Source organism: Corythoichthys intestinalis, chromosome 18 (assembly GCF_030265065.1).
Source record: "Corythoichthys intestinalis isolate RoL2023-P3 chromosome 18, ASM3026506v1, whole genome shotgun sequence".
NCBI lineage: Eukaryota > Metazoa > Chordata > Actinopteri > Syngnathiformes > Syngnathidae > Corythoichthys > Corythoichthys intestinalis.
Window position 1 is genome coordinate 12,781,236 of NC_080412.1, and position 19,925 is coordinate 12,801,160.

At 40.0% G+C, this 19,925-nt stretch overlaps 1 protein-coding gene across 2 annotated transcripts; it reads right to left on the minus strand.

The window, feature by feature from the left end:
- Window position 1: 1 nt before the first annotated feature.
- Window positions 2-10,954, minus strand: ccna1 (cyclin A1). Of its 2 annotated transcripts, XM_057821032.1 has the most exons (10): window positions 10,680-10,952; window positions 7,136-7,276; window positions 6,910-7,066; window positions 4,825-4,940; window positions 4,536-4,762; window positions 3,662-3,866; window positions 3,459-3,572; window positions 3,241-3,374; window positions 227-287; window positions 2-63 (listed from the first exon to the last, which is right to left on the minus strand). In XM_057821032.1, the coding sequence occupies exons 2-9, from the start codon at window positions 7,274-7,276 to the stop codon at window positions 236-238; spliced, it is 1,146 nt and encodes a 381-aa protein (XP_057677015.1). In that variant the 5' UTR covers window positions 10,680-10,952; the 3' UTR covers window positions 2-63; window positions 227-235. The 2 variants fall into 2 exon arrangements, 1 of the variants encoding a protein (XP_057677015.1); XR_009061338.1 differs by lacking the exon at window positions 2-63 and having other exon boundaries at window positions 140-287; window positions 3,667-3,866; window positions 10,680-10,954.
- Window positions 10,955-19,925: the final 8,971 nt, after the last annotated feature.

The window sequence follows — 19,925 nt, forward strand, 5'->3', positions numbered from 1 at the left end:
TCGAGTCGCCAAAGGCGCGTCACTTCCTGTTTGAGGTTTTACTACTCAAAACTTTGCATATTGCTGAGTCATTATTTAAAAGAACAAAGACATCACTTTAAGACTTAGTGGGCAATTTATTAAAAGAAAAGCCTCTTATTTCATGTTTTTTATTTTCTAAACAGCAGACTCATGCGGTAACAATGAAGAGGGGTGTGTGACATGTCTGTCAATCAGGTTTGTTTACTTGTGTGGGCTAGAGGTGTGGCAGCTCAGCAAGCGGTGCAATGGAAGACACGCGGCAGAACCTGAAGGAGGAAAAAAAAAGTTCACAACTTATTGATAGTGAATACAGGCGGGAAAAAAAGGCCCCAGACGCATAGAAACATGACCGAAAAATTTTGCCATCAACTGTTTACTTCTTCAAGCCCCCATGCAGCAAAATGACTGTATTTGACCACAAAATGATATAAACATGAAAAAGAGCTGTTCTTAGATAACCACTATTATTCACCACCTGGAGGAGAATCGGGTACAGTCATGTGAAAAAAATGAGGATACCCCATTAAATATTAAGTTATGTTCAGATATCAATGTCTGATCTTGTTTTTCTTTATTCCTGGAAAAGAAAGTGATTTAATTGCAGGTAAACAACAAAAATTAAAATTGTTTTATTCATTAAACCAAATACACCCCGTAGCAAAAAGTATGGAATCACCAGTCTTGGATGAGCACTCACTCAGACATTTTATTATGTAGAACAAACTCAGATAAAAAGCTTGAAAAAATAATTAATGAGTTCAAAAGTGCAATTCTTTAGTATTCAAAAACACTAAAAGAAATGAATAAAAACATTATGGTGGTCAGTAAATGTTACTTTTATAGAGCAAGTTCGGGGAAATATATATGGAATCACTCCATTCTGAGGAAAAAAATATGGAATCATGAGAAACAAACAAAGAAATAACAATCAAAACACATCTCTAGTATTTAGTAGCACCACCTCTGGCTTTTATGGCAACTTGCAGTCTCTGAGGGATGGACTTGATGAGTATTCTTCATCAGTCTGGTGCCAACTCTCTTTGATTGCAGTTGCCAGATCATCCTTGTAGGTCGGAGCCTTGCTGTGGACCTTTTTTTCTTCTTCTCAATTTCCACCACAGGTTTTCAATAGGGTTGAGATCTGGGCTATTTGCAGGCCTTGACATTGACTGGATGAGTCTTTCTCCAATGAATGCTTTAACAGTTTTAGCTCTGTGGCATGATGCATTGTTATCTTGGAAAATGACAAACATATTTTCAATTAAAGGGATAAGAAAGCTGCCTAAAATTTCAATGTAAACTTGTACACTTATTGAAGATTTAACCACAGCCATCTCCCCAGTGTCTTTGCCTGACATGCAGCCCCATATCAACAAGGACTGAGGGAATTTTGATGTTTCGTCAGGCAGTCATCTTCGTAAATCTCACTGGAACAGCACCAAACAAAAGTTCCAGCATCATGACCTTGTCCAGAGCAGATTCTTGACTCTTGACAAAAATGCATATTCTAACTGAGGAAAAGGTTAGGACACCCTACTACCTAATAGCTAGTGTTAGCCTCTTTGGCTTAAATAACTTCAGTGAGATGCCCCACTCCTCAACACAGAATACGTTCAGCTGTGAGATGTTTAAAGGGATTTCTTACATGTACAGCCCGTTTCAAGTCTCTCCACAGCATCTCAAAGGGATTAAGATCTGGACTTTGACTCAGCCATTACAGGACTTTCCATTTCTTCTTTTTCAGCCAGTCCTTGGTCATTTTACTGGTATGTTTTGGGTCATTGTCATGTTGCAGGGTCCAGTTTCACTTCAGCTTTGATTTTTTTCACAGATGATCACACATGTTCCTCAAACACCCTCTGATACACGATTGAATTCATGGTGGATTCTATGATGGTGAGCTGGCAGGTCCTGCTGCAGCAAAGCATCCCCAAACCATGACACTTCCACCTCCATGCTTTACAGTTGGTATGAAGTTCTTTTCCTGCAATGCTGTATTGGGTTCACGCCAAACATGTCCCCTGTTCTGGTGTCCAAATAATTCAAATTTAGATTCATCAGTCCAAAGAACATTATTCCAGAAGTCCTGGTCTTTTGTCTACATTCACTCTGGCAAACTTCACTCTGGCCTTTATGTTCTTCTTAGAGAGCAAAGGTTTCCTCCTTGCACACCTCCCATGAAGGTTAAACTTGTGAAGTCTCTTTCTGACTGTAGAGGCATGCACTTTCACATCAACAGTAGCAAGAGACTGCTGTAGGTCCCGTGATGACATTTTAGGGTTTTTGGAGACTTCTTTTAGCATCTTGCGGTCTGCTCTCGGGGTGAACTCGCTTGAACGGCCAGACCTGGGCATGTTGGCAGTTGTTTTGAATGTCCTCCATTTGTAAACTATTTTTCGGACAGTGGAATGGCTGATTTTATATTCTTTTGAGATCTTTTGAAATCCCTTACCAGACTCATAAACGTCTACAACCTTTTTTCTGAAGGCCTCAGATCAGCTCCTTTGATCTCACCAAGGTGTTTTCTCTCACTTCAACATTCAGGGGCACACCAAACTAAATGTGAGGTTTAAATAAGGCAAACCACCTTCAAATCACTGGGTAATGATTTTCCAATCACGTTCACCTGATGTGATAGACCTGTGTGTTATTTTAGCCATTTTAAGAAGGATTGAATTTGGGGCTATCCTAATGTATTCCACAACAGAAATTGCATTTATTTAACATTATATTTTACAGAAAGTTAAAAAAAAAAACTTCAGTTTTAATTCTAATTCTAATGCTAATTAATAATTCTAATTCGAATTAATTTATTTAGTTCTATACTTGAATCTTTCAAGATTGTTCAAATTGATCTTAAATATCCATATGACCAAATATGTTAGAAAACACACAGGCTTCATTAGGGGGTCCTATTTTTTTCATATGACTGTATGTGTGCAAACTATAAACAAAGACAATTAAGATTACTGTACGTTGAACTTTTATTAACTCTAACAGTGCCACTCACAATGATAGATGTCCAAATCATGTGTCTTTTTTCAACCTGCTGTGAATTGAACATTCGTTCACTCGCTGCCTGTTCAAATGGATTGGACATCTACTCATGACAAACTTATTTAAATAGATGTCCAATCCATTAGTTTATTCACTGTCAGCTCTTATTTACAGCCGTAATAAGCTCAAGAGAACAAGTTAGGATGGTAGAATTGATCTTACTTGGCTTTGTTGTATTTGATCGCGATAACCTGCACAGGTAGTGTTTCAAAGCAGACGTGCAGCCTATGCAGCGCGCGTACGCATGGCATGATGTCGTCCGTTGTGTAGCCAGTAAAGTCGCGCAACGTGTCCGGCTGCAGAGACAAACCGGTACGAGGACAGACATCAAATTAATTTTTGCCAATGAGTTAACGTCAATGCATTCGAGACACGCCCACCCAGAGGGATCTGTTGATAGTGAGGTTGGCAAGACATAGGGCGGCGGATGCTACCACTGATGCGTTGTACTCCAGGAAAGGATCCATGTACAGTAGGCTCAACTCTGTCAGATACTGAAGGAACAGGGAAGAAATGTTTACAAATGTAGCCTCTTTCTTTCTTACCTGTGTTTTTTTGTTTTTGTTTTTTGCATTTAACCAACCAGACCGAGGTTCTCGGTGAGGGTGCACACAACATGAACGGATGTAAGGAGGCGCAGGAAGTGGTAGGCTGTGGGAGTGCCCACGCTGTAGCATAACTTCTCCAATATCAGACTTTCCATCTGGAGAAGCTGTCCAATTGTGTACGTGTTAGCTGTGATGAACACCAAGTCCTGTGCCTCGCACGGACACACATCCTCATACTTCCTGTAATGTCAAAGGTCAGGCAGAGAGAAAATGGAGGGTGGACATATACCATATTGGCCCAAATATAAGACGGCCCTGATTATAAGATGACCCCCTCTTTTTCAAGACTCAAGTTTGAAAAAAGACTTTTTGAACACCAAATTAATTTTTATACAGAATTACAGTACATCTGAAACAAATGATTATAACAATATATTTGAGAGAAAAAGCATGTTATTTTGCCTCATTCAAATCTTTTAATATCTGAACATTTAAATATGTAAACTAAAGTGCAATCACATTCGTAAATGAATGGCTTCTGGTTTTTGAAATGTCAATAAACCAATCTATTGTGATAAAACAACAAAATTGCAATAACTGCATTAACCATCAAAGTGAAGTCTACTGTAACTGTTAACAAATCTGAATAAGGAAAAACATTGCAATAAAATAATGCAAACTGGTTAAACTTGAGAGTAGCTGAGATCTGTCATGACAGAACATCGCTTCAATGATATCTGGCGCCATCTAGCGTTGTGAATGGGTATAATGTCTAGCCTAACCCGCAAATATAAGACGACCCTCACTTTTTCAGTCGTATTTCAATGCAAAAAACACTGTCTTATATTCGGGCCAATACGGTATAATATACTGTATATATACATCTGTACAGAATATTTGGTGATTTACGTGGCCACAAAGAGTGCTGCAATGCCGACTAGCTGCAGCTTGCTACGCCGCAGTCCGGCGATGCGTGACAGGAAGCGGTCCACGTAGCCGACGGCCAGATGCAGTGTCTCTGAGGCCATATTGTACACCTGGCACACCTCCACCATCCAGTCCACCAGGATGAGCCGCGCGTCCGCGGTGATCTGCGGGTGCTGCAGAAGGTAGCCCCGCGCCACGGGTGACGCTGCCTAGGATGCGAGAATGGAGTTCAGCCTCAGTGACACGCCCAAACCCCAGACGGTTCGTTTACCTCGTTGAGCCTCAAGTAGCGGTGGATGTCGTTGACGAATTGTGAGGCGCGCAGCACCTCCTGGTCCAGTGGCAATTCGTCAGGTTCAGATTCCACTGAATCGTCATCCGTTGAACCTATGCGATACGTTACTGATCAATACTCACACACAGTTGGGAACATTCACAGTGTTGTCACAGATTACTTGAAAAAGTAATTTACACTGTAATTACTGATTACTGATTACGCCTAAAAAAAGTAATCTAGTTACTTTACTGATTACTTCATTATCAAAGTAACTAAGTTATTTTAAAAGTAATCTATCAGTTACTTTTTACCCATTTTTCTCCCTTTGCCGCCTCAACATAAGAACGACAACAGAAAAATGTCATCACATGTAATTGACTTTCCGATGATTGAATTTGAAGGGGAATATCAGAATTTTGCGCTAGCTTGGCCACTCCAGAGCCCTGAAACTAACAAATATCTGACAAACTGCTTGGAATTTGTTGAAATCAACTCCACCGACCTTTTAGACCTGGCTAACTCTAAGATTAGGTCTAATGTCAAAACTTCTGAATTTCAGGTTATGATTAACAGCATATCAGTCCCAATGTAAAACAATGCAAACTGACGGCACAATAATCAACAACACACAAGTGGATTGTACAGTGCAATAAACACAAAGATGGTGGCAAGCGCTTCAGCCGTGCACATTAACAACCCGGAAGTACTCCTCTCAACACACACGCGGAGAATTTGGCGGCAACTAAGCTCTTTACACTCAGTCGGACTTACAACACATCCCACAGATGCTAAACAAACACATCACTTCACGGCATGAATGTGCAACATGCATATGATGTAAACAAAGCTTGCCAACTTGGAGCGATGACTGCCCGTCGTTGCTACGGCAAAGCTACGAAACGGCTGCGCATGTAGGGGGTCCAACCTTTTGCTGATACCCTCCAGATTGAAGGAAAAATACTCACCTTCATTCATGGATATCCACAGATCAACATTCCCTCGAATGTCTCAATACTCGGCGCGAATGTCCACCCGCCTCAGTTCCACAACACACACGAGACCAAAACGGGAAATAGCTAAGAGGTTGTCATGGAAACACGTATGGGGAACATTTTATTTTAGCATTTTCTATTCAAAATGCTCTTCGTACATGACTACAATATTCTTCATTCTACATACCTTATGAGGCAATGAAAAAATAGTAACGAAGAGACACTAAGGAAACTAACTTTAATCAGATTACTGGTGCAGAAAAATGAACGCGTTAGATTAGTCGTTACTGAAAAAAGTAATCAGATTACAGTAACGCGTTACTAACTAACGCGTTACTGACAACACAACATTCATGTACAAGAAATATAACAACACTCACTTTGTATGCTAGAAAAAGTTATATGTGTGAGAGAATATTTTATTCATGCTTATAAAAACACAATCATTAGCTGCTGTGAAATTACTAGTATATGCGTTTGTTAAACTTTCTTGTGAGACTGCATTATAGCATGATACAATGCTCGTGTGCTCCAAATAGTCCTTTGAACTTCCACAATGGGTGCTTGCTGACTTCCTTATCAAGATACGACTCCCTCTCGTACCAGCTACGGCTAACGCTCAAGGTACCAGCTCGGGATGTTTTTAAATGTAAAATCCCCAGGTTGGGCTGTAATAAGTTTGACTTCTGTTTCACTGTAAGCATCCTTAGGTAACGCCCTTTCAATAGTATATAGGAACTTGGCTCACTTTGTCTCATTGTACTTCTGCGTGATCACAGCACTTGTCTGGATCACGTCATTTTGTACCCTTGATATATAACTTGTTTATAAAGTCTTCGAAGCAGGCAATCCTTGGCTGAGTCTGATTCTTTTCTCCTATATTGATACTTGTCTGGGTGTTCAAAAGTGAACTTCCCTGACATTATGAACAAAGTTTTCGTGGAACTTCTTCTACTTCTACTCTGTTTCTGTCCGTGTATACGTCTTTGTGAATGCTACACTGCCTTCTAGTGGCCAAGGATTGTTCAGCACTAATATACACCACGCCAAACCGACCCACTGTTAGAGAGCTCCAGTAGAAACTTACAGTCATCCTTGTCCAGGTCAAGGTTCAAGGCCACAGTGTCGGCGTCGAGGGGAAACTCTGTCTCAGTCTCTTCAGCATGCGTGTTATGCCCTCTGCTGGACCCCCTGAAAGCCTGCCCCCAGTCCGTAGGCTTACTTGACTTGGAAATATGGCTTCCCTACAGAGGAGGAAGACAGCAAGGAGATCATTCAAATTCTAGAAAAGAATAGAGGGAATTCACGCTTACCTGACTCTGTGAGTGATGGAACTGCTCGTTGGTTGACAGTTCGCCAAGGACAGTACGCGGCCTCGCCGCCACCGAGGTCCGGTCCACCTCACTCGACTTGCTCGCATGGTTGGTGCCGTGCCTGTGCCTGACGGAGTCCATCTTGAAAGAGACATGTTAGGGGAGCGTGAAAAGAATTTAAAAAGTTGGAAATGAAAGACTAGGAATTTATTCATTCAGGGTATATTTACATGAACTAATTCACTGCCATTAACAGCAGTTGGGATGGCTGGCATTGAATGATCATGTTTCACTTGCAACACCTCCAGTCGAAATTGATTGGACGTCTGTCGCCGTCAATGGAAGCTAGTGTTAATTGAGAAATAACACTAAAGCCGCTATGCAGTAGAAAGGTTGTCGATACAGTATGTGTCCCTAGTTTGAGTGTTGTAGGTAGGGTTGCCAACTGTCCCTTGAAAAACGGAATCGTCCGGTATATAAAACAAAAGTATGCGTCCCTTATTGAGCTTACAAGGAATGCGCTTTGTCCCTTATTATCATCAAACTTGAAAATAGTGTCTTTTTTGTAGAACAAACAAATACTGGTATAGTGCTTCAAGTGTATGTATTGGGGCTGTCAAATGATTAAAATTTTTAATCGAGTTAATTACAGCTTAAAAATTGATTAATCGTAATTAATCACAGTTAATCGCAATTCAAACCATCTATAAAATATGCCATATTTTTCTGTAAATTATTGGTGGAATGGAAAGATAAGACACAAGATGGATATATATATATATATATATATATATATATATATATATATATATATATATATTCAACATGCGGTACATAAGGACTGTATTTGTTTATTATAAAAATAAATCAACAATGGCATTAACATTATTAACATTCTGTTAAAGCGATCCACGGATAGAAAGACTTGTAGTTCTTAAAAGGTAAATGTTAGTAAGTTATAGAAATTTTATATTAAAACCCCTCTTAATGTTTTCGTTTTAATAAAATTTGTAAAATTTTCAATCAAAAAATAAACTAGTAGCCCGCCATTATTGATGTCAATAATTACTTACACAATGCTCGTGGGTGCTGAATCCTATAAAATCAGTCGCACCCAAGCGCCAGCAGAGGGCAGCAAAACCCCACAAAACACAATTAACAAGTGGGCATTTCACTGTACTGTCATTTAAATCTTTCTGAGCGGGGCATGTACGTTAATTGCGTCAAATATTTTAACGTGATTAATTTAAAAAATTAATTACCGCCCGTTAACGCGATAATTTTGACAGCCCTAGTATGTATATATATACCACGTGTGTGTACGTGTATCACGTTTATACAATGTGTATTCATTAAGGGAGTAAAATGGACTTGAAGCACTGTAGCAGTAGGAAAATTAGTGGAGTGTTCCCCACCTCCACAACATTGACGTCTTTTTACATTACTTACAGCGGCTGCTGCTGGCGGAAAAAAAAAATTTTAAACTATAAAACTTTAACTATGAAAGGCTAATATCCCTTGTCTTTGAAGGGTGCGAGGGAGGCGGCATGTTGTACTTCCGTCGGGCTGTGAATGTGTGTGTGTGTTGGGGGGGTGAAGTCATCAGCCAATCAAACATGTGTTTGAGGGGAAAAAATGGACTGGCACATTCAGCGAGTAAAAAGGGGTCAGTCTAAGTCTGAACATAACGAAAGTACTGTAATTTACTTAATAATGGTAGGATCATTTCTATCTTGACAACATATAGCAAGATAATCAAAATGACATATAATTGAAGTCATTATATAATGCAAATAAGGTTGCTTAAAAGTTGGTGGGGATAACATACCTGTCAAGTTGTACGGTTTCGGCGTAATTTGTACAAGTGAGCACTGATTTTTAAATGTGTATGCCGTACGTTCAAAATCTGTACGCTTTTCGTGCATTATGTTTTTTTCTCCGTTCGGATTTTGTCACCGTTTCGGCAGCGAGACAATGTACGTTACTATGCGTTACTACGTTGGTTGAATGACGCGAGAAAAGTCAGAGACACGGAGAGAGAAGGGCGGGAGTGGGAAGGAGGGAAGAATGTCGTGACGCTGTTGCAAACGCGATGCTAGGCTAGGTGGCTCCAATATTTCCTGACTGTAGGCGACAGCCTGCAATCTACGCCCACTCGATGCTACACTAGATACCACATGCATATAGAACTAGATGCGAAATGACAGACTAGTCGGCGTTAGTAAGCAGCCGCCATCTTAAAGCAGTAGACTTCTCAGAAAGGCTCCATTGTAGTGAACCTAAGTAACTTTTGATCTAAAATACTCCTAAATCGGCTAAATCTTGACTTGAATCTATCTTCAAATGATGAAACAGTTTAAAAACTTTCATATGTCAAAAGTAGACAGAAGGGAACTAATGCGGGAGCAATTTTAACAACTTTAACGGTTGATTCACAACATTAAATGACTTCCAAACATACCAAAGGTTACTATGTTTGTTTTTTTTTGGGGGGGGGGGGCATGAACTATAACACCAGTTACTTTGCCAAGTAACTAATTACTCTTACATTCAGGTAACTGAGTTACTAATGCAATTACTTTTTGGGAGAAGTAATTTGTAACTGTAATTACTTTTTTAAAGTAAGATTAACAACACTGGTCATAAAGATGAAGTCTGCAAAATGAAAAGTGACGAAAGCGGAGATTTTATTCTGCCAATTTCTTGCCGAACACAATTTGCCCGCAACTATTGCTGATCACTTCTCAGAATTAGGAAATGTTCCCTGACTCAAAGATTGCATCGGTAAGTTAATTTTATCAATTGACCTTTTTAATTTATAATTGGACACACTAACGAACTACCTTCAAGTCAAACTGAATCACGAACTGAAGTGCCATGAAGTGCAGCCATCAAAACACATGACAGAAATTGCCAAGTGCTACATACAATTATAACAAAGGTCACTGTAAAATTTTAGTAATCATGTTGTAGCTGAGGATAATGATTGTTCTTTGATTGCACCAGGTTATATGTGACAATATTACCAATAAATTCATATTATTTAAAAAATTGAGTTTTATTTTTGTTTCATGTTGCACGCTATATAAAACATTGTCAAATTAGTCACCAATTTGTAAAGGCATACGTCACTATTTGTAAGATTGCCATCGGCCTCAGGTTGACAGGTATGGGATAATTTGAGCATCCTGAAAAGTTGGTGGTGTTATGTCCTCACTGTCCCTATGCAAACATACGCCCTTGGGTCAAAGTGAAGACAGTTCATTTTTATAGCAAATCTGGTTAGTCTATGACTTTCAAAGGCAGCCAATGAGTTTAGCAACAAAAGCAGGGATTTTGCTGCATGCTTTAAAGTCTTCTTTTCTAAACACTAAATTATCTCATTGGCTACCATTTGAAGGCGAAAGAGGTCCAATCCATTTTGACTTGGGTTGGCAACGATGATTCGTCATTCATTATGACTTCAATACTATTTTAGCCCCTGACATAGATGAGGCAAAAATGTCAATCATTGTTTTCCAAAGTAAAGTTCAATTATACTCACGGTGATTTCGTTGCGCACTCAACGGCAAGACGTCAGTAGAAGTCGCTTTATAAAGCATTCACTTGGGCGAACTTCAAATCCTGGTTCTGATGTTTTGCGTATCCGTCTGCCTAAGCAAGCAACTGTCATCGATATCATGCTCAGGATGTGATTTTATTTATTTATTTATTTTTTAACTCTTTGCAGTTTTCTCTTTGAAGTGGTGTCTTTGGTCCGTTAGAAAATGCCTAGGGGGATCGTTTGCCCTGCTTTTGGTCTTTGCACGCCCAGTAGATTTTTTAAGATCAAGTTAAATTTATTAGTCTTAATTTTAAAATTTAATTCTATTTCCTTAAGTGGAACGAACTCAAAAGTAGATGTAACCGTCCTCATCTTCGAAATTATACAATGCATAAAAAAATATTACTAAAAATACTCAGAAAACAAATATTCAGCGACATGTTTGACAAAAGCTTTGTTAATGTCGTTTTGGACCCGAAAGGTTCATGTCTAATATGTCCACCAGATGGCAGCATGACTGAAGTCCCCCAATGAAAATACTGTAAGAGTGGTTTACTTTTATAGTACTGAACATTTATATATATATATAAAAAAAAAAAATAATAATAATAATAATAATAATAATAATAAATTAAAAAAAGAAAAAAAAAACACATAAACCAAATTCAATGAAAAAAAAAACTTTCATTCATCAAAAATAAAAATATTTTACTAAAAAAAAAAATTAAAAATTAAAGGCAGTGAATTACGTACACATTCAATTTATTATCCATTAAAAGTTAAAAAACAAAACAAGACTTGTTGGTCAATCATTTTTTAAAATCATCTAGTATTTTCAACAAGTTTCTTTTACCGTAATTTTCGGACTATAAGGCGCACCTGACTATAAACCGCCACCCACCAAATTTGACACGAAAACGGCATTTGTTCATAAATAAGCCACACTGAAACCGCAGCTGTCCTCACTGTGTTAGGGGATGTTTACACCAAAAGATATTCACTGGGAACACTTTATTTGACAGCGGCATCATAATGCTGTCAAAAGACCACCCGAAGCTTTGAGAACCAATTGGCTGCAAAGCTTCATTGCTTCAAGAAGCTTCATTTGGCCATCTCTGCTCCAGTCTGACAGTGAACCTCTGCGGCCACCTGCTGCCAACACTGTTGTCTTCCAACATGCCTCCTAGCATGCGTTGCAGCGCTACAGATGTAAATAACAATCAAAATTAATGTTCTGCTCTAATTATTTCCTCAGTTACTCTTCAAGTTGTTTCCTTAATTGCTAGTTCTGGTATTAGCTAACACTTTATTTGACAGTGGCCAGTGCTTAATTTGTAGCCTGGTACACCAGACTCACCACTGTTCCAGCTATAGAGTCTGGCGACCATTGAGGGGATCATATTTCCATGGCGGAGCAAGCAACAGCAAACAGACAGAGGAGTGACCCAGTCAGCTACGCGCGGACGTAACGTTGATAAAGCGGCAAGAAACTAGCGCAAGCAGAGAATGGAGTTTATTCAACATAGCTAGCGCGAGACAGACTGTTGTCAATGACTTGTGCCGTGGGTTTTTGGTAATTTAACACTGATTTTACATTGAAACATATTCTTGGCTCTCCCATTCACCATCTATGTTGTTGTGGAGACGACTTTCGATGCGTAAGAGTGACGTTGCTCATTAAGTAGACATCACGCAAATAATCGAATCTGATTGGACAGAGAATTTCGTTCGGCTTGAGAGGCCAGAAAGGAGCTGGGTCCATGACTATTCTCACAGTGTTTTAAAAATACAGGGAGAACAGTCTGGCTGTGCCAGGCAACGTAATTTGTAAGTTATAAAATGCCGGAACGCAAAATATATATGACAGCGCAGGGATGACGAGACGGGCACAGGTTCCGGAACATACGCAGAAAATGGTGCTGAAAACAGAACGCAAATGCCCACTTGCCATGCTCAAATGTTATGACAACAATTTACAATTATTTAGGCTATACTCTGCACAGCACGGGCAATTGCCCACATAACCACAGGTCGGACTTAGAATAAACAGTCGGCAATTAGTTTCTCAACAGGTCTAACTTGAAAAACATTTAAAAAAAAAAAAAAAACCTGGCTAGCTGCTGCGGTCTTAACCTCCTGCTGCACCCGGTCCTGCCTGTTATTATGATCGCTGCAGCTGCCCTCATTGCCAGTCGTTGCTTTTCTGACTCATTTTGAACCATCTTCCTTCTTTTTGAAAAAAGACAGTAAATATAATGTAAAAAGTAATGGCATGTTGAAATACCATTTTATCCTGACTGCTTGCTACCCAGATGCCACAAATTTCCAAAGTTTTTTTTTTTTTTTTTTTTAAATGTCAGGAGCGTGATTTGTTGGTCCAGCTTTTCAGTGCATCAACAAATCTCCGACGTTAAATTTTTATAAACATGCGATTCTAATGGGTTTGTTTTGTAAATTAATTTATGCATATTATTATTTTCTTTTATATATTTTTAAAAACGTTTTGATATTATTATTTTCTATACACGAGAGGTGCCGGATCTGCCCAAATAAGTCCTGGAACACAGGGAGGCCAAAATAAAGAGGTGCCGGATCTTGCTCCGGCAGGATCCAGCACAAATTAACCACTGACAGTGGCGCCATAAAACTGTCATAAGACTATCATAATTATGACATGACACTAGGCCTGTCGCGATAACAAATTTTAGTGGGCGATAAATTATCTCATAAATTATTGCGATATGCGATATTATGGCGAACCCCCCCCCCCCCCCCCCCCCCCCCCAAAAAAAAAAAAAATTGCGTTTATTTGTTTGTTGTCATCATCATCGGTATCATTGACAGTTGCAAGATGTGATATGAGCAACCCGAAAAAAACGAAAATAAGACAAGGGCTGACGAGAGAAGCATATGCTTATCAAGTCCCGTCCCCTTTTAACCGATTTACAATAACACAGTGAGAATACAGTATATATTAATAGATCAAGTACACCCATTTAAACGCAATAAATGTTTACTTTTAAATTTAAAAATACCTTTTTAAGAAATCACAACTAAAAACAATAGACCATGCCTCTTTCAAGTAAAAGACAACATTATTAATACCGCACAGAAACACATAATAAATGTCTTTTTTCAAGAAAAAAAAAAAATGCACTTAATAACTGAAGCATTTAGGCACATAGCCAGGGCCGGCCCAGGCCATTTGGAGGCCCTAAGCAAAATAATGCAAAGGGGCCCATATTTTTGGCCCATCATTTCGTCACAGTGTATTGTGAAACCCATACATGCAATCCAACCCATACATCCTTATTTTGTATATCAATCAGATATTGTTGCACTGCATACTTCAAACTTCAAAGAAGAACTTCAAAGAAGTTAAGGAATAACTTTTATTTTTTTAAAGCTTCTAATCAAGTATCAAAACTCACAAAAGTCAAATAAAGCAAACTGTAGAAAACAAAATAGAATATAAATTAAACAACTGCCAAATTGGGGGCCCCCTAGTGGTCAGGGGCCCTAAGCAGCTGCATAGTCTGCGTATAGGCTGCAACTTTGAAAGTTGCAGTAACAGTAATTGCACTTCAACAACAACAGAGAAAAACAGACTAATTAAGTAGCAGTAACAAAAATTTGGCTCCCAAAGGTATCAAATATCATTTAACAGAGGTAAAACTGTCTCATTTCTTCAGGAATGTAGCGGACTTCACTTTCCGTGAGGGAACGCTATTTTGCGCGGTGTCGTCTGTATTTCTCACATCAAGCGAATACCTCTAATTGTCAATTAACGTGACGAGGAGGCTCCGCTTGTTGCTATGCAGTTTTCTTACTAAGCAGTGAAAACTGGAGAGGTTGATAGTGTTTCAAATGAGCATGTAGATTTATTCTGTTGGCCATCTTTGTTGAAACAACCTCCAAAAACAGTTTGCAGACTGGTTCGTCCTCTTCCTCATTCCACTCGCTCATTGCTGTGCGCCGACAGTGCACTCGGCCCTTCCTCAATCCATTAAATGACGGTCACTCAAACTCAAATGTATAAAACGAACATACCCAGAAGTCAATAAAACAGAGTGGCACAAGGAAGCTGAACTTTAAACAGCGCCGTTGTAGGTGCACTATCCTATTCCCCTCACTATCCACTCGGGGGGGCCTGAACTTGTCAGTGACGTTCCTTATTCTCGCTATATGTTTATACAGCTTTAACATTTGTTAATAATACGCTCTGCGTGGAGTATCATCCATCGCTTTTCCTTTTTAAATGGGCACTTTTAAGCGAACGCAAGAAGTAACAACGGGAAATTTTTTAAACAGGCATTTCACGGGACAGCATTTCCTCGGCAAATTATATAGCTTATATAGCGAGAGCGAGTGGATAGTGAGGGGAAGAGGATAGTGAACCTACACCGTCAAGCACGTCTGCCACACATCTGCCGCGTGCGCGTGCGTCACGCGCGCGCGCACGTGCACGCGAAGCGATAAATCGCCGCAGGAAAATTACCGTCTTCATTTTTATATACCGCGCGATAAATGGAATTATTGCATATTGCGACAGGCTTACATGACACTGCCATCAGCATTAATGAATACTTATGACAGATGTCATTTTCTGTAATCCGGCAAATTATCTCACTTTTGAATAGATGTAATAGATCTGAGCTGGTCATAAATGGATTTAGTGACATAAATTGCCAGATGATGCTTAATGACAGCTGTCGTAAGCATTCATTAAGATCCATGATAGTCTCATGTCACAGTTATGACGGTCTTATGGCAGTCTTATGATGGATGCTGTTGTCAAATAAAGTGTTACCTATTAACCCAAATAAATCAACAAAAAAGCCGCACTGGACTATTAGCCGCAGGATTCAAAATGAGGGGGAAAAGTTGCACCTTATAGTCCAAAAATTACAATCAATAATTGTGCTTGTTTGTGCAAAATAAAAAAATCTAAAATTTTCCTCCACATTTGAAACTGATTGAAATGCCATTTATCTGTTCCATTTCCTCCCACACCCTCTTCAAAAAAGTCTCTAAAGTGTATTTTATTAAGAAAAATATCCCTTCATAAGACTGTACTTTTTTCACACTGCATCAATTAACTCCTTCACTGCCATTGACGGTGATGGACGTTCAAACCGTTTTGACTGGGAGGGGCGAATTACTCCTCCCAGTCAAAATGGGTTGAACACCCATCGCTGTCAATGGCACGGAAACCTTTTCTTTGAGCACCCCCTTCCTAACTCGAAAAAAATCTGCCTAAATTATTCATATATTCCAATATTCTCCTGTCTCCCTGAGTGAAGAGGCTGCCAAGCTGCTTGGAAGTCAGTGTTTTTTTTTTAAATATCATTTTGCATTCAACAGAAGAGAGATTTCAGTTGACACTGAGATGTCTGACTCGGGTTTATTTTCAGATGGCGCCGGCCAGACTCTGTTTGCTATTTTGCTCATTAGTATTCTGGACCTGCGCGTCACTGCTGACACTCACATGGCATGTTTTTATAAACTCTTTCAGTGCCATTGATGGTGATAGACATCCAATCATGTTGCCTTTTTAAATTAAAACTCTAAATTTATCACTAGTAAACAAACAATCCATTTGAACTGGGAGGGTGGTAGCGAATAAACACTTCTATCAAGAGTGGTGCAAAATTAAATTTACCCAGACAACAGAGATGGGGAGGGCACACAATATTGTATTAAATGGCTCAAGGAATTCAACATACACGGAGTGCCAATCAATCTGCCTCAAAGGGCTCCATTTTGGGCAGTTTTTGCTTCAAAAATGAGTTAAGAGTAGAACCAGGATTTGTCACGGATCCTTCAGCAAGCCAAGCCCAGAATGAGGTGCCCTTGGCAGCCGCAAGACAGTAAGGCAGGGAGTGGAAGTCACAATATTTTGTTCTTCCAAGGTTTCACTATCGATAATTTAGACAACCACTAGTGTCAACATCCTCACATGATCCCTTAATTAATTCATTTGCTGCAGTTGATACTGAAACGTCCAATCCAATTTGACTGTCAGCAAATCCCAGTCATCTTCCTTTAGCTCAGATTCGGCAACCCAAAATGTTGAAAGAGCCATATTGGACCAAAAAAACAAAACAAATATGTCTGGAGCCGCAAAAAAGTAAAAGCCTTAAAGTGCGTATGACAGGACAAAAAAAGTCTTAAATAGCATTATTATGTGAATTAGAATCATATTTTGAGACGATTTGACTATATACAACACTTTGGACAACACAGATTACGTTTAGCCGCCGTTTAGCCACGCTGACCATTTTAGGGCTCTAGCGTCCCCAACAGGTGGATGACGTCGGCATGGTAATGGTTTTATCTGATTTACAATTCAGCCCATTGAGGGGGAATTATTCAGAACGAGGAAAATGCGACGAAGAGAGCCGCAAAAAAATGCATTGTTTCAGTCTCTCTACTCCAATATTTTTACAGGATATTCTTTTTGTCCAAGTATTTTTCCCCAATTGGTAAATAAATGATATGGTCATGACAAATAACAGTCTTGTGCTAAATGGAATATGAAATAATAAAAATGCATTAATTCAGTACGACCTGGCAAAATTACTCCATAATGGTTAAAACTGTCGACTTCACCTTTACTGTCGCACCTCCCGAACGATATTTTATGCCACCGTAGTTAGTCAGGCTTTTGTCATTTCCCTGCCTAGGCGTCGGAGAATGTAAACAAACCAAGAGGCGAGACAGCTATGCTAACCCGAACCGAGTCTCAAAGTCTTATTTTCGCTTTTCGAAGCGAAAAGTCAAACAAAACTAGCTTGGATCATGTCACTCGGTGACAGGGTTGTCGATTGGGTTTGCAAGTTACAGCTCGTTGCCCTGCTACGGACAGGAGAGCTCGCCGGGGAAGCAGCTGGAGAGTACAGCCGGACAAACCGGCCGACGTCGGAGGAGCGCGTAGCTTCCACATGGTCACCACGAATATGGCGTAAAATAATGCTGTGCTATACGGAGAACACATAAACAGAGAGTGGCTTGCAGTTGTTTTGCAGCTAACATGGTAGGATATGTCTGAGGAGAATTCTCTACATGTCAGTCCATGATCAAACGTAAGTAAATAGTCTTTTATTTAAAGAAAGTTTGCAGTGTTTACTTTGTAATCGCTGGATTTGCGGCCATTTTTAACAAAATATGGCAATTTCTGATGGGGTTGAAAATTTGACAGAACACCGGGCACACGAAGAGGGCAATAAGCCGAGTATAGAGGGGTGTGTGCAAACAAGCCGCCAGTCGTCGGCCGTTTAGCATTCTGGACAATCAGCCACAAAATGCAAGCCACCTCCGTATGAAAACGTGTGCCATGATCCCAGTATTTGACATAATAGAAAATACAATGTTTACTCCCTTCCTCGTAAGCCCAATGGTCCCACAGTAGTAGGGCTTGTTTTGGCCAATATCCGCAGTGAACGGGAACCTTTTGAAACCCCAAAAAGGCCCACACGCCTCTCCCTGGTGCAGCAACAATTTTCTGCAGCCATCTGGCTGCCGTGATGCGAAAAATAAACAAATTAATCCGCAAAATCAGGTGAATCCGCAGTCCATCTGCATGCGATATAGCAATGCTGTATTGTGAGATGCCGACCCGGGTGACGTCACATTCGCATTCGTCCTAAACCCGAAAATGAAGCCGGATGTAACAAAATATGCAGCAGTAGTGGAGTTTGGCAATGCAATCCACTACCTAAATCTATTTTTGCGCTCCTCTAAGTTCTTCAGGAGTAATGGACTTGTAGTTTTTCTCTCACTCCCAACTGACTACTAGGCTGATGGTTTGTTTACAACAGCCAACTACCTGGCATCCCGCCCTGCTCGTAGAAACGTGTGTCGCAGGCTATGACGCAAATCTTTGTTGACAGAAATGTTGAAATTTTATATTTATTCTACACATTTTTAACAGGATTGGAAAACGTTAAGAATGTTTGTGTCATTTTTGTCCTCCCACAAAAACCATATCAAAACAAAAAAATATATTTCCCTCAACCATCTTTTTCAGTTTTAGAACATTATGGAAAATGCTCCAGGGAGCCAATAGGACAAAGAGCCGCATGAGGCTCTCAAAATACAGGCTGCCGACCCCCGCTTTAGGTGATAACGATATTATATAATGAAAGGGAAATGAGATACAGGTGGGCAAATAAGTATTTAGTCAACCACCAATTGTGCAAGTTCTCCTACTTGAAAAGATTAGAGAGGCCTGTAATTGTCAACATGGGTAACCCTCAACCATGAGAGACAGAATGTGGGGAAAAAAACTGAAAATCACATTGTTTGATTTTTAAAGAATTTATTTCCAAATTAGAGTGGAAAATAAGTATTTGGTCACCTACTAACAAGCAAGATTTCTGGCTGTCAAAGAGGTCTAACTTCTTCTAACGAGGTCTAACAACCTCCACTCGTTACCTGGAATAATGGCACCTGTTTTAACTCATTATCGGTATAAAACACACCTGTCCACAATCTCAGTCAGTCACACTCCAAACTCCACTATGGCCAAGACCAAAGAGCTGTGGAAGGACACCAGAGACAAAATTGTAGACCTGCACCAGGCTGGGAAGACTGAATCTGCAATAGGTAAAACGCTTGGTGTAAAGAAATCAACTGTGGGAGCAATTATTAGGAAATGGAAGACATACAAGACCACTGATAATCTCCCTCGATCTGGGGTTCCATGACAGATCCCACCCCGTGGCGTCAAAATGATAACAAGAACGGTGAGCAAAAATCCCAGAACCACACGGGGGGACCTAGTGAATGACCTACAGAGAGCTGGGACCACAGTGACAAAGGCTACTATCAGTAACACAATGCGCCGCCAGGGACTCAAATCCTGCACTGCCAGACGTGTCCCCCTGCTGAAGCCAGTACATGTCCAGGCCCGTCTGCGGTTCGCTATAGAGCATTTGGATGATCCAGAAGAGGACTGGGAGAATGTGTTATGGTCAGATGAAACCAAAATAAAACTTTTTGGTAGAAACACAGGTTCTCGTGTTTGGAGGAGAAAGAATACTGAATTGCATCCGAAGAACACCATACCCACTGTGAAGCATGGGGGTGGAGACATCATGCTTTGGGGCTGTTTTTCTGCAAAAGGACCAGGACAACTGATCTGTGTAAAGGAAAGAATGAATGGGGCCATGCATCGAGAGATTTTGAGTGAAAATCTCCTTCCATCAGCAAGGGCATTGAAGATGAGACGTGACTGGATCTTTC